Genomic DNA, 15,853 nt, shown 5'->3' with positions numbered 1-15,853 from the left:
GGGCGACGTCGATCGATGTTCGAAGTCTGGCGTCGATCGACACCAATGCGATCCGCCGAAACTCATCAAACTTTCTACTTCAAAATCTCCTTCTTGCAGCTTCTCTTCCTTCACCACTTGCCAAAAATCATCCTCAATGATGGCATTCACGTGGTGTTTCATCACATCATCCCCTACCACTCTTGTCGAGGTTTCTTGCCTCTTGACAGCATCTCATGTCTGCACAATCTGCATCTCCAGCTTCTTCACATGAGTGCTCAAAGTCTCAAACTTTGTGTTCAGGTTGGTGTAGACAGAATCAATCTTTCCATTGAAGTCCACTATCATTCGATGTTGTGTCTCAAGAACCCCATCGAGCATCTCTACAATCTTGCTCTCTTGAGTAGGCAACTGTGGCTTCTGGTAGTAGGAACTTCCATAATTCTTGTTGCTGTTGTAGCTGTTGTTGTAGGGTTTCTGGTACTGCGAACTCTGGTTGAAATTTCCCCTATTTTCATAGGAATTTCTGTTTCCACCCTGGTTTCCAGAACCTTGGAATCCAGTTCCACCAATGTAGTTCACCTCTTCTTCTTCCTCTGATCTACCCTATGTGTCTACAGCTTCTGCATCTTCAACCAAGTAGACCTGCTTCCTTAGAAGCTTGTGAACACTATCAAGCTTTGCCTTCACCTCATCCACCTGATCAATCCCAAGGATGGTGGCAGACTTTTTCCTCTCAAAATCAGTGTTCTTGGTGCTGTTGCTAGATGCTAGGTTTTCAATCACCTTCACTGCCTCTTCTGGATTCCTGGTGTTGAAGTTCCCATTGCTGGAAGCATCAAGAGCCATCTGGTACTGTACCGCGATGCCTCTGTAAAAAGTACTGAGCAGTTGTACTTCATTGAATCCATGGTGTGGACAGTCTCTCTGATAAGACTTGAATCTGATCCAAGAGCCTCTGAATGATTCTGCAGGCCCCTGAGAGAAGGTAGCGATCTTGCTCCTCAAGTCTTCAGCACGTGCTTCATCAAAGAAATTGCATAAGAATGCATTCTTGATGTCGCTCAAGGATGTTAGAGATCCTGGTGGTAGCTGCTTAAGCCAATACGAAGCTTCTCCAGCAAGAGAGAACTTGAAGAGCTTGCATAGGAGATAATCCTCAGGGACTCCCTTGACTTTAATAGAAGATATCAGATCCTCGAACCTCTCCAGATGGTCCATAGGATGCTCGTGAGACAATCCATGGTAGGGTATCTGTCCCACGAGTGTGTAGTACTGCGCCTTCAATTCAAAATCCCTCTGAATGGTGGGAGGACGAATGCCTGATCTGTTGGTGTAGAACTGATCTGGACGGTTGTAGTCAGCCAACGTCTTGGGTCGCGCAGCCTCATCTACAGGTAAAATAGTACCTGTAGAATTAGCATCAGACTCAGGGATTGCAGCCCCATGAGCATCTATCCTCTGACCTGCTACATTACGCAGATGACCATCCTGGTCATGCAGGTCACCATTATCATCTCGTACAAGTATCAAAGTTGCAACCATGTCTCGCGGCTAAGTATCGATCGATGTCTGGGATGGAGTATCAATCGATGTCGGATGGACGATTTTGGTCGATGGAAGATGAGTGTGTTCGGTCGATGGTGGTGAGCGAGTATCGGTAGACGGGACTAGTGTCTGGGTCGTCGGTGGTTGAACGAAATCGAGCGACGAACAGGTGTTGTTGTCGATCGATGAGGAGCGCGCTTCTTTGCGGATTGAACGCTCCAAACTTGCAGGATCTGGTCAGAATAGTAGTTGGGTTTCCTTGTTGCTTGTAGTACTGTTGGGCATGTACTTGAAAATCCAAGAAAACATTTTGTGTCAGAAACTTAACAAAAATTAGATCGAATAGGCGATCAAAGCTCCCCGGCAACGGCGCCAAATTTGACACCACTCAAATTACCATAAGGAGTGATTTATACTCTCTCAAATAAGAGGTCGAGTTGTAGTACTTAGGGATCAAATTCAGAAGGAGCTAGGGAACCTAAGAAATCTAATATGATTTGTTAAGCTAGATGGTTTTAGAGATTTAAATGTAAATTGCAGTTTTATATTGAACAAGTGTTTGTTCAATAGATTGATTGAGGTCTTGGTGCTTAAAAATGAAATAGTTGACTTAGGATTTTTATTCAGGAACTTGAGATTATAATCCTACAGATGCCAAATGAGTTGCATGCATGATAATGTAAAGCTCAACTACTTAGTCAACAAGTCTATCAGCTTTCGCATGTTTAGATTTGTCTATTAACTAGATCTAATGATCTCAACTATCGTATGTCGACAAATAGAAAGTGTCGATCGATGATCCTAGAGGGATATCGATCGATACACCTTTCGGTCCGTCGATCTATTATTCAATAATGATATCGATCGACGTGCTTCTAGTTAAGCTTTATGCGTGGGTTGAATGATATCTTACTAAGCTCACTAGATCAGCTCTCGCCTTACTCATAGCAAGAAACTTAGCTTAGTTAGAATGTTGTCAGGATGAGATTGAAGCTCTCGCTTTTATCTATCAATCCTAGGGCAAGTTCTAGGTAGCTAATCTAGAGACAGGCATTAATGAACAATCCTAATGACAATTACCACAACTCAGCAATCTATAGTTGAGGCTAATCCCTCCTAACCTATTTAAACCCTAAAATCTAACAATGGAACTACTCAGACATGGCTAAGCAATTCATAACAGCAGTTAGGTAAGAAAACTTCATTAGAATAGTAAATAGATATTTATGGAGTTCCAATCACAAATTATAAATTTGGATCTTCTCTCTAATCTATCAAAATCCTAGAAAACCTTGCTGTGAAAATAATAAAACAAGAAAAGCACACTCTGTCTCTAACATGGTGGCAAAGCTTATATAATTAGGTTAAAACTCGTCAGGGGCAATCTTGTAAGTTGGTGAAGATTTGGGCTTCCAGTCGGATGTGACCAAACGGGCTTTCTGCACGCTTCGCTGTCGATCGATGTCAAGATATGAACATCGATTGATTATTCCTCTCCAATATCGACCGATGGTCGAGCTCGATGGTCATCTCGGGTGCTTGCTCCAAATATCTCCAGAATGCTCCAAAATCATTACTTATCTCCAAATCACTTCTGATCTTATAAATATAATAAATAAACTCTATAATATAATAATTATTAGTAAAAACACCTATAAACCATGGATGAAAATGGGTCAAATCCATAGTCTATCACATACCCACTCCCCCCCCCCTTTTTGGAGAGGGAGATAGCTGAACTCGTCTTGAGACGAGTTGCCTATGTACCCCTTCCGGGGGTCAAGCCATCTCGTAGTTAAATTTGTACCGTGACTGTTTCTCACTCGTTTGGCGAGATTGCGTCGGATGTATTAGTCATGGTGACTGTTACTGGATCAACGACTTCTTCCGGATTTGATTTTTCCGGGATGTATGAAGCAATGGGTTCGGGAACTTTATTGTTTTCCGTGGCCGTTGCGTGAGTGGATGATTTTGGATCATCTCTTTCCGAAGCGTTTTCCGAAAGTTATCTGAGTTGTCTTCATTCATTTAGGTTCGACCATAGAGGTCTTCGTGACTTGTCGTAGTTTGTGTTCGGCCAGGAAGCAAAGTCGCGACTATTTGTTGCATCCCCAAAATACTACCATTCCGTTAGGAGTCGGAAATTTGATGCCTAAGTGGAATGTCAACGGAATTGTCTTCATGGAGTTTATCTTAGGTGTTCCCATGATAACGTTGTAGATGGTTGGGTGGTCGACGACTGTGAAGTGGACGATTTTCATGACTTCTTTCGCCATCACCGAAAGCTTAATCGATCCAAGCGTCATTGACGTTATACCCGAGAAACCAATCAGCGGTTTCGGTGTTTGTACGACTTCGCCAAGTTCAATATTCATCCTATTGAGAGTGTCACGGAAGATAACGTTGACTGTGCTTCCCGTATCCAATAGGATCCTTGCGATTTCGAGATCTTTGATTATGAGATCAATAATGAGCGGGTCGCAATAAGGCTGGTCGATTCCACTGGTCTCTTCCTCCTCGACGGTGATCGCGTCGTGTGGCACGTCGTGGGGCGGAGACGCGGGCAGCCAATTTACGCTTGTTTCAGCTTTTTGCTGGTAAGCCTTGATGGATGATGCGATCCACTGATGATCATGTTTACTCTGCGACGATTACTATTGAGAGTGTCAGGGAAGATAACGTTGACTGTACTTCCTGTATCCACTAGGATCCTTGCGACTTCGAGATCTCTGATTATGAGATCAATAAGCGGGTCGCAATAAGGGTGGTCAATTCCACTGGTCTCTTCATCCTCTAAGGTGATTGCGTCGTGTGGCACGTCGTGGGGCGGAGACGCGGGCAGCCAGTTTACACTTGTTTCAGCTTTTAGCTGGTAAGCCGATGGATGACACTGTGTCATGGCAGTATTGCGATCCGCCGATGATGATGTTTACTCTGCGACGATTACTGTCGTTTCCTTTGTCTTCATGTCTTCTCATGCGTTTCTCACCCGACTGAATCCCTTGAGAAGGATTCTTTGGGGTTCTATCAGTCCTTGGTGGGTGATCGGAATCACGGATGAGATCCTTGATACCGGTGACTTCAGAGATTTCTCCTGCGAGTAATTTTGCGGCGAGCCTCTCGCAGAGCACTTTGCAGTTCACGGTCGAGTGTGTTCGCGTCTGGTGAAACTCGCAGAAGACAGAGTGATCGTAACCCGAATTTTGAGTCCACGTATTTCCCGACGTCCTTCCTTGTTCGGAGTTAATGGCATAGTTATGCGCCCCCTGGTGTTCTTCCCCTATCTGATGGACGTACTTGTCGTTACGAGAGTTCCTTTGTTTAGATTTCTGATAAGATGCCGCATCTTTCGAGGATGTGTTTGTCGACTTATGTTTTTGCGACATTACTTTCATCTCATCTTCGATGGTGATTTAATCCATAGCCTTATGTAGGGCTTCGATTGTCTACGGCTTGGAGAGTTGTCCATTTTCAAAATTTTGACTTGTACAAAAGCTTCTTCCTAAGTGCGTCTATCGCCACCTTATCGCTTATCCTGCTAACTCTTGCCATGACGAGCTTGAACCTGTTCAAGTAGTCGCGGACAGATTCGTCCTCCTTCTGGGCTAGGCTCCAGAGATCGACGTCGGAAGTTTCTCTATCTATGAACATAGAATATTGTTTGAGAAACTACGAAGCGAGTTGGCAGAAACTTCCGATGGAATTTTTCCTAAGGCAGGAAAACTATTCGAGCGCTGCTCCCTGGAGATTTTTGACGAATAGGCAACAATGGACGGCATCCCCTTCGTTATCCTTTAGCTTGGCCCTCCCCATGGCGATTTGAAAGGTCTGCAGGTGCGCTTTTGGATCGGTGGTGCCATCGTAGGTAGGGATGTTAATTTTTCCAGGGTTCGAGACCTTTGTCTTGGTAATGCGAGCGGTGAAGGGAGTCTTCCGAGCTTCCTCGAGGAGCCGATCAATCTCAGGCGCTGTGGGAACCGAAATTTGCACTGTCAATTTCCGTTTAAATTAGGAAAGTTAGGAAACCCTAAATTTCCCAGAGGTCCCGAATATCTACTAAACCACACGCCAAGCAATCATAACACGAAAGTATGGACGAAAAATAAAAATAAGGAATCAAAAAGAGAGCAAGAAGCTCATAATCACAGTGTCATCCATCGGCTTACCAGCTAAAAGCTGAAACAAGCGACGATTACTGTTGTTTCCTTTGTCTTCATGTCTTCTCCCGCGTTTTTCACCCGACTGAATCCTTTTAGAAGGATTCTTTGGGGTTCTATCAGTCCTCGGTGGGTGATCGGAATCACGGATGAGATCCTTGATACCGGTGACTTCAGAGATTTCTCCTGCGAGTAATTTTACGGCCAGCCTCTCGCAGAGCACTTTGCAGTTCACGGTCGAGTGTCTTCGCGTCTGGTGAAACTAGCAGAAGACAGAGTGATCGTAACTCGAGTTTTGAGTCCACGTATTTCCCGACGTCCTTCCTTGTTCGGAGTTAATGGCATAGTTATGCGCCCCCTGGTGTTCTTCTCCTATCTGATGGACGTACTTGTCGTTACGAGAGTTCCTTTGTTTAGATTTCTGATAAGATGCCGCATCTTTCGAGGATGTGTTTGTCGACTTATGTTTTTGCGACATTACTTTCATCTCTTCTTCGATGGTGATGTAATCCATAGCCTTATGTAGGGCTTGGATTGTCTACGGCTTGGAGAGTTATTCATTTTCAGAATTTTAACTTGTACCAAAGCTTCTTCCTGAGTGCGTCTACCGCCACCTTATCGCTTATCCTGCTAACTCTTGCCATGAGGAGCTTGAACCTGTTCAATTAGTCGCGGAGAGATTCGTCCTCCTTCTGGGCTAGGCTCTAGAGATCGACGTTGAAAGTTTCTCTATCTATGAACATAGAATATTGTTTGAGAAACTACGAAGCGAGTTGGCAGAAACTTCCGATGGAATTTTTCCTAAGGCAGGAAAACTATTCGAGCACGGCTCCCTGGAGATTTTTGACGAATAGGCAACAATGGACGGCATCCCTTTAGTTTTCTTTTAGCTTGGCCCTCCCCATGGCAATCTGAAAGGTCTGCAGATGCGCTTTAGGATCGGTGGTGCCATCGTAGGTAGGGATCTTAATTTTTCCAGGGCTCGAGACCTTTGTCTTGGTAATGCGAGCGGTAAAGGGAGTCTTCCGAGCTTCCTCGAGGAGCCTGTCAATCTCAGGCGCTGTGGGAACCAAAATTCGCACTGTCGATTTCCGTTTAAATTATGATAGTTAGGAAACCCTAAATTTTCCAGAGGTCCCGAATATCTACTAAACCACACGCCAAGCAATCATAACACGAAAGTATGGAAGAAAAATAAAAATAAGGAATCAAAAAGAGAGCAAGAAGCTCATAATCACAGTGTCATCCATCGGCTTACCAGCTAAAAGCTGAAACAAGCGATGATTACTGTCGTTTCCTTTGTCTTCATGTCTTCTCCCGCGTTTTTCACCCGCATGAATTCCTTGAGAAGGATTCTTTGGGTTTCTATCAGTCCTGGGTGGGTGATCGGAATCACGGAAGAGATCCTTGATACCGGTGACTTCAAAGATTTCTCCTGCGAGTAATTTTGCGGCAAGCCTCTCGCAGAGCACTTTGCAGTTCACGGTCGAGTGTCTTCGCGTCTGGTGAAACTCGCAGAAGACAGAGTGATCGTAACCCAAATTTCGATTCCACGTATTTCCCGACGTCCTTCCTTGTTCGGAGTTAATGGCATAGTTATGTGCCCCCTGGTGTTCTTCCCCTATCTGATGGACGTGCTTGTCGTTACGAGAGTTCCTTTGTTTAGATTTCTGATAATATGCCGCATCTTTCGAGGATGTGTTTGTCGACTTATGTTTTTGCGACATAACTTTCATCTCTTCTTCGATGGTGATGTAATCCATAGACTTATGTAGGGTCTGGATTGTCTACGGCTTGGAGAGTTATCCATTTCCAACTCGGCAAAGATGGATTTGGACAAGACTGATCCAACTCGCCATTGGGCGAGTTGGCCTCTGCTAATCCAACTTCTCCGATGGGTCGGACGATGCTGGTTTGGTTGTTCCGATGCTCGGGAATTGTTCGTTCGATGGTTGAATAATCCCTTGCGAGGAGCTTGTTGTGCAATAGTCTTAAAAATATGAAGTTTTAGTCTTTCGTATTCTTATTTGCATGTTAGAAAGATTTCTCGAGAACTTTTCGACATTGATTTTATCGTTACCGATTTTGACCCCAACAACTCAAGAAAGCAAAATCGAAGGATTGCTTGATCAAGTTCTTGAGGGTCAGCAGAAGCTAATTGTGGAGTTTAATGGAAAGATAGATGTTGTGTACACCAATCTAAATGACAAGTTTGAAGCTCTCAACAGTCATGTTAATAAATTGGAGACTCAAGTGGTTGAGACTATTAAAGCAGTGAAGAGACATGAATCACTGTTCAAAGGAAAAGGAGAGGCTGGACAGAAGCACCACGTGAATGCCATCATATGATATGATTCTTGGAAAATGGTGAAGTAGGAGAAGCTCCAACAAGGGAACTTTCAACACCGATAGCCGAGTAATGATAGAAGCCCCTTGAAGAATCGGCATGATCTTGTGAATCAGTGAGAATCGAACGACACTTAGAATTCGCCGATCGACACCCGTTTGCCCCTACACCATTTTGTGTGTAAACGGCAAGTATCGATCGACACCGGCAGCCGAGCAGTGGTCGACACCCACCTATGACATATAAGGTGTGTTTACTAAGCATCAATGCCGACCATTTGAATGCAAATCGATACTCATCTCAGTCAACAACAGAGCCAACAGTGAACACCAATCAGCAATCTCAAGATGCACCAGAGCCCATGATCATTGAACGGGCTACTGAGAGATAGTTTCCTATAGAGAATAGAAAGGAAAACAAGATTCCCAAGCATCTAATGAGAGAGGCCAATGAGAAGGAGATTGATAGCTTTACAAAGAGTATATTGAGAATCCCTGAAGATAAGCCATTCGATGAGGCTTATTAAGCCCACAGACTCTGGACGTCTTTCTAAGAGAGCAGAGAGATAGAAGAGGACATCGAGCCTATGTTCCATCAGCTCAGAGAGATGATGAAGCAAAGGGTTGTACTGAAGAAGAAGAAGAGTGACCCTGAGAAGTTTGTTGTTCCCTGCATTATTGGAGGACAGAGCAATGCTAATGCACTTTGTGATACAGGTTCTTCAGTCAGTATCATGCCTAGGGTGATGGCCGATCAGGTGAGTCTGAAGATAGGACCTTCCGGCGATTCATTCACTTTTGTGGATTGCTCTAAGGTGAATTCAGGAGGAATTGTCAAAAACCTCCTGGTACAAATTGTCAATGCCCTAGTTCTATTGGATTTTCATGTCATGGATATTCAGATATACTGGAATTCTTCTCTACTACATGGGAGAACCTTCATGGCCAGACAATCAGATGTGCTTGACATTGAGATAAGAGATGATCGAAGATTTGTGACTGTATGTTATTCTGATTCTAGTGCAGAGCGTGAAGATGACGGCGAAGTGTCGATCGACAACCAACCAGCATCGGTCGCTAATCCTCCTAGAAGAAAGACCGTGTAATGTCACCATATGAGTATGGAGTTTACAAAGATGAAGAAGGCAATGCACAGGCTATGGATGGAAGGATCACCAATGTTTCAAAGGAAAACATAGAAGAAATACTTGAGATGGCGGATATTTTGGAAAGTCGTTATCGGAGTTTACCAGAGTATGAGGGATGTTTTAAGATGCTTGGTTTTCATCCTACACCTTCTTATCCGCCGGAACTTGCAACATACAGCAGAGATCATATTCGAGACTTGATTGCTGATATTTTCATAGCTTGGGATAGGATGTTGGGGTCAAAAACGGTTACGACGGAGTTAACATTCAAAACGTCTGAAGAATAAAATGAGAACTTTCTTCAACGAATAATTTTTCAAAATAGATTCTTTCTTACGAAAAGATTTGCGGAGGAAACACGAGACATCGGACAAGAGTTCGAAAAAGGTCGCTACGCAATGACCAAACGCGTGTTCCGCTCGGTCGCTATGTAGCGACCGAGCTCGAGCCAAAGCTCGGTTGCTACGTAGCGACTGAGCGTTCGTTCCGCTCGGTTGCTACGTAGCGACTGAGCTCTTCCAAAACGTCGATACGACATTAGTCCATGCATTCTCGTCTACCCTTCGATCCTATCTCCCGAAGACCGTAGCCAACCCATTTCATGTTTCCCGCCATTCTACGTCATCGATCAAACTTTACCGTAAAAACCGTGGAAAGTTCATTCTTTATCGAGAGATTCCGTAATAAACGCTTCGAGTCAGAAGACTGCCCAAAGGGACCTAAGACATGACTCGAGGCCCAACTTACGATTTCTTAACCAACAGCCCGTAAGCCGCATGACGGTTTACGCTTGGTTCGCAAAGAAAGATAAATGTCAAGTTTCCGCGGATAAATACGCAATTTTGAAGATAATTACGAAGATCGGAAAAAATGGAATATCTCCATTTTTACGCTATGATGGCTTCAGGGCAGAAGAGGAAAAGCGCAAACCGACCTAGGAGCCAGTATATAAGGAGTCCTAGGCGAGAAGCATGGGGAGACTTTTCTCAGAGCAAACTTAGCACTTAGGGCAATTAGGCAACTTTCCGTTTTTGTTATTCGAGCTGCGACTCAATTAGGTTTAGCCGTCTTAGGGTTGTTAGAACTAGGAATCTCGCCGACAGCTCTCGAGCCCAGGCTTATACCTTGTTGTAAACGCTCATACGCAAATTCGGAATATGACTTCTCTTTGCTCTCTTTTTACGATTACATAAAATTTATCGTTGTTATCTCGTGTTCTGATTGCTTAGCGTGTGGTATTAGCAGATATCCGGGACCTCTGGGAAACTAGGGTTCTCCTACTTTCCTAATTTAAACGGAAATCGACAGTGCGAATTTCGGTTCCCACAGTTTGACGCTAGAAGGAGGGGGCTCTACGGATCAATCTAACCCGCAAAAGCCCCTCAACGATCAGGAACGATATGCAAGACTCGACGTGCACGAACGTCATCTCGTTCAAGGGGGGAGCAACGGTCGATCGAGCCAAACCTCAAAACGATCTCCTTGTTATCGAGCTGACGATCCGAGATGTCGACGTCGCTAGGGTGCTAATCGACACCGGATGTTCGGCCGATATCATCTTCAAAGATACTCTCGACAAAATGGGGATCGATCAATCTGAAATCGTGAAATACCCTAGCCCACTACTGGGACTTTCGGGAGAAACAACCATGGCCTACTGGTCGATTAATCTCGCAGTCAAAGCCGGAACCATGACAAGAGTCACAGAGTTTCTAGTCGTTGACCATCTCGCGTCTTACAACGTTATCATGGGAACACCATGGTTGAACACCATGCGTACCATCCCATCAACGTACCATCTTTGCCTCAAATGCCCAACCCCTAACGGAGTCAAGGTAATATGGGGAAACCAAAGAGTATCACAGGTGTGTTACGCCGCAGAACAAAAACGAAAAAGACCAGACCTCGAGACCACTCCTAAAAAAGCGGAGAAAAATATCTCCAACAAGGATTCACGAAGTCAAGATTCAGCGGAACTCTTCTGGCAATCTCGTAACATCACGACCCTAGAGGAAAAACGCGAACCAACTTGCGAACCTGTGGTCACAGTCTGTCTCGACGAAGCATTTCCGGAACGATGCGTCGAGATCAGAGCCAACCTTCACGAGCCTTTGGGGACAGAGCTCATAACCTGTCTAAAAAAGAACCTCAATACTTTCGCATAGGCCGCGGAAGATATGCCAGGGATCGACATTAACATAACGTGTCACGAATTAAATATCGATCCAACCTTCAAACCCATCAAACAAAAATGGCGGAAGATAGGACCCGAACGGGTTTCCGCGGTAAACGATGAGGTCGAAAAATTGCTTAGAGTCGAGTCAATAACGGAATTCAGGTATCCAGACTGGCTCGCTAACCCTGTAGTAGTCAAAAAGAATAACGGGAAATGGCGAGTTTGAGTGGATTTTACCGACCTAAACATGGCATGTCCAAAAGATAGTTTCCCTCTGCCACACATCGATCGATTAGTAGAAGCAACGGCGGGTAACGAACTTCTGTCTTTCATGGACGCCTTCTCAGGTTACAATCAAATTATGATGAACCCTGACGATCGCGAGAAGACGGCGTTCATTACCAATCATGGAACCTATTGCTACAGGGTAATGCCCTTCGGCCTCAAAAACGCTGGCGCAACTTACCAACGACTCGTGAACCGTATGTTCTCCAAACAACTCGGTAAAACGATGGAGGTTTATATCGACGACATGCTCGTCAAATCCCTCCAAGCAAAGGATCACGTATCACATCTCGAGGAATGTTTCGCGCAGTTAAATTCCCATAACATGAAGCTCAACCCGACAAAATGCAGGTTTGCCGTGGCATCAGGGGAACTCCTCGGCTACCTAGTCACATTCGGCGGCATCGAAGCTAATCCAAAACAGATCAACGCACTGATCGAGATGGCTTCACCGAAGAATAAGCGGGAAGTCCAAAGGCTGACCGGTAGGGTCGCGGCACTTAACCGATTTATTTCACGATCAACGGACAAGTGCCTGCCCTTCTACGATGTCTTACGGGGAAATAAAAAATTCGAATGGTCGGAAGAATGCGAAAACTCTTTCCAACAGCTGAAGCGGTATTTAGCTTCCCCTCCAGTCCTCGTATAACCCGTGGAGGGGGAACCTTTATTCTTGTACATCGCCGTGTCAGCAACAGTAGTGAGTGGCGTCCTGATCAGGGAAGAACGCGGCGAACAGAAACCTATGTTCTATATAAGCAAAACCTTGCTGGATGCCGAATCTAGGTACCCGCTAATGGAAAAATAGCATGCGTGGTCGTAACATCGGCCCGGAAACTAAGACCATATTTCCAATCCCACACGATCGTCATCCTCATGACTTTTCCCCTATGGACGATTCTGCATAGCCCGAGTCAGTCGGGCCGATTGGCCAAATGGGCGGTCGAATTGAGCGAGTACGATATCGAGTATCGACCGAGAACAAGCGCAAAGTCACAAGTGCTTGCAGACTTCTTGGTCGAACTACCAACAGGGACCATAACCAACGAGGAACCAAATTCCACCTGGCTCCTCCACGTCGACGTATCCTCATCCAAGCAGGGATCAGGCATCGGAATTTGCCTCACATCTACGACGAGCGATTAGAGCAATCATTCATGCTGCAATTCCACGCCTCAAACAACGAGGCCGAATACGAAGCACTCATCGCAGGGCTGCGTTTGGCTCACGGCTTGAAGATATGAAACATCCACGCTTACTGCGACTCCTAGTTAGTGGCAAGTCAGTTCAGCGGAGAGTATGAAGCCAGGGACGAACGGATGGACGCGTACCTCAAACTGGTCCAAAATCTAGCTCAAGAGTTTGACTGTTTTGCCCTTACGTGAATTCCCTGTTCCGAAAACGTCCAGGCAGATGCTCTCGCGGCCTTAGCATCAAGTTCTGACCCAGGACTTAAAAGAGTAATTCCGGTCGAGTTTATCGAACATCCGAGCATCGGACCACCAATCGTCGTCAACTTCATAGAAGGTCAAGATGACGAGGAAGAAGAAGTTACAATACAACCGCAATCGGAGCAATCTGATTACGGCTGCGATACCCCATGGCTGCAGATAATTCGAGACTACATTATCAAAGGACACCTGCCCACCGAGAAATGGGCAGCCCGCAAAGTCCGAACACAGGCCGCACGCTACGTAACAGTGGACGGCGAAATTTACAAATGAAGATTCTCCGGACCACTCATGACGTGCCTGGAAGGGGAAGAAGCAAGAAAAGTGATGGAGGAAGTACATTCTGGGTCCTGTGGCAACCATTCCGGTGGAAGATCGCTGACATTGAAAATCAAACGCCATGGATACTACTGGCCGACGATGATCGGAGATTGCGAGAAGTTCGTACAAAAATGCGAAAAATGCCAGAGGCATGCTCCAACCATCCGACAACCAGCCGAAGTTCTCTCCTCCATCACATCGCCCTATCCCTTTATGCGCTGGGCCATGGATATCGTCGGACCCCTTCATAATTCAAAGCAAAAGCGTTTCCTTTTAGTCCACACCGATTTCTTTTCAAAATGGGTAGAGACAGATTCATACGCGAGTATAATAGATGTCCAAGTCGAAAGTTTCGTATGGAGAAACATCATCTGTAGGCATGGAGTTCCTTACGAGATCGTAACCGATAACGAATCTCAGTTTATCTCCACCGGGTTCGAGGCGTTCTGCGAAAAATGGAAGATACGACCTAACAAATCAACGCCCAGGTATCCGCAGTGTAACGGACAAGCTGAAACGATTAATAAAACCATTCTCGACGGACTGAAGAAACGCTTAGAGGCTAAAAAAGGCAGGTGGGCCGACGAACTCGAGGGAGTCCTCTGGTCCCACCGTACCACCCCGAGGCGAGCAACGAGAGAAACCCCTTTCGCTCTGGTATACGGAAAGGAATGCATGATTCCTGCAGAAGTAGAATTCCCCAGTGTTCGAAGAAGATTACTTCCCGAACGATAGGAGCTCAATAACGCCATGCTCCTGGATGATCTCGATCTCATTAACGAGCGCCGAGATCGAGCGCTCATCCGAATCCAAAATTACCAACACGCAGCCGCAAAGTACTATAATTCCAACGTACGGAATCGCAGATTTAATCAAGGAGATCTGGTCCTTCGCAAAGTCTTCCAAAGCACCGCTGAACGAAACGCGGGAAAACTTGGAGAAAACTGGGAAGGACCCTATAAAATCGAAAAACTCGTCTGACCGGGCCCCTACGAAATAGCCAACATGCAAGGCATAAAAATTTCAAGGACCTGGAACGCTATGAATCTCAAAAAATACTATCACTAAACAAACCACCTCGCAATGACCGAACTACGAGACAGCTTGATCTCCATAAGGAGTACGTAGGCAGTTTGTCGAAAGGTAAATTCAGCTGTCCCCCCTCATTAGAAAGGGGGGGGGAGTGGATACGTATACTCATATACTCTCAAATTTGAAAACATCCGATCACGCCTTCGATGTTTCCGACATATCTTAACCAAGCAAATTATTCTTTATCCGCAAAACATTTTCGATATTCGGAAATAAATCAGCCGTTAGGGAGAAGCAGCCTTTGGCATCGCGAGACGTTGCAAAAGATGCCTCGAGAGTTACTTCTTCCGAACGACGAAAACAGACACTCCGTCAAAAAAATGATGAACATTTTAACACATATTTTGCGCAAAAACTCCAAACGACGGCATCTGCCGCCAAGTCCGGTGCTGATCACATCGAACTCTCGAACGTCCTAAACAGACATAGCCATCTCACGAAGATGACTCTCGTACATCCGACACAAGGATAATAGCGCTATAAAAAAAATCCCGAAATTTTGGTCCAGCACTTCTGGTTGGCTTAAAAATTGTCTCCGGAGAGATGCTCGATTCATATCTAACAAGTCATGTAAGCCGAGAACCTATCGCGGACTTTAAATCGGTACGAATCAGGTTAAAATCGCGACAGATAAATCGATAGCCGGCTAGTCACCGCATAAAATCTTAAAACCGAAAGTAAACCTAGATCTTGCCCTAAACCCAGCGCACTGGTCTCTAACATCTCAAGGCATGATATCCAAAAGATACGAGATCCCAAAACCATGCCTCTATGTTTATATCCGACATCTTCAGATATCCCGCGAAGTCTATATCTCGTGTAAAAACTCTCGAAACGGATCTCGAACAAAACATTTCACATCGAAGAAGGATATGAGGCGACAACTCATCACCCTCCTTCCACGCCATACGTAAACTTATGAAAAATGCAACTCGATCACCTTGTCATAAAAAGAAAGCCGCAAAGCGGCAGGGATTCTAAGCCACATACGGCCAGTCCCGAAATATGAAATACGGACATTTATGGCCGAAACATCAAACATAAAAAAAAATCTCTCGCAAGAGATCTAACCATAGTCATCCTCAGAACTCACGCTCCCTCTTCACCCGTCGCTTCGTCCAATCCTGGAGCCGCGTCACCTTAGCTTTTTCCGAGCACCGGATCTTTCCCCTCTGAGCCTTTTGAACACGTCGGAAGAAAGAACGCGGATTTCAGGTCAGCTAGGATGAGATCGAAATCTCCATCCACGACTTTCAAATCTCCCTTGCAGCCGGACAGTCGGGCCTCTTCGGCCTCTAAGGTCGGAGGAGTCTCACTCTGGAACGACTGAACCACGGCCACCCCGCCCTC

General features: G+C 45.4%; 1 protein-coding gene across 1 annotated transcript; it reads right to left on the bottom strand.

The window, feature by feature from the left end:
- Positions 1–3,623: 3,623 nt before the first annotated feature.
- Positions 3,624–4,913, bottom strand: LOC106355821. Its single transcript, XM_013795699.1, has 3 exons — positions 4,461–4,913; positions 4,214–4,396; positions 3,624–4,169 (listed from the first exon to the last, which is right to left on the bottom strand). The coding sequence occupies exons 1-3, from the start codon at positions 4,911–4,913 to the stop codon at positions 3,624–3,626; spliced, it is 1,182 nt and encodes a 393-aa protein (XP_013651153.1).
- Positions 4,914–15,853: the final 10,940 nt, after the last annotated feature.

The sequence above is a fragment of the Brassica napus genome, chromosome C8 (genome assembly GCF_020379485.1).
Source record: "Brassica napus cultivar Da-Ae chromosome C8, Da-Ae, whole genome shotgun sequence".
NCBI classification, from domain to species: domain Eukaryota; kingdom Viridiplantae; phylum Streptophyta; class Magnoliopsida; order Brassicales; family Brassicaceae; genus Brassica; species Brassica napus.
Note: the sequence above shows the minus strand (reverse complement) of the source record. Positions and strands in the feature narration are given on the sequence as shown.

Coding starts and splice junctions, on each gene's coding strand:
- LOC106355821 (XM_013795699.1), bottom strand. CDS start 4,913: ATGTCGCAAAAACATAAGTCGACAAACACATCCTCGAAAGATGCGGCA. Junction 4,397..4,460: donor ACGACAGTAATCGTCGCAGA/GTAAACATCATC, acceptor TCGGCTTACCAG/CTAAAAGCTGAAACAAGTGT. Junction 4,170..4,213: donor TAGTGGATACAGGAAGTACA/GTCAACGTTATC, acceptor TAATCGTCGCAG/AGTAAACATGATCATCAGTG.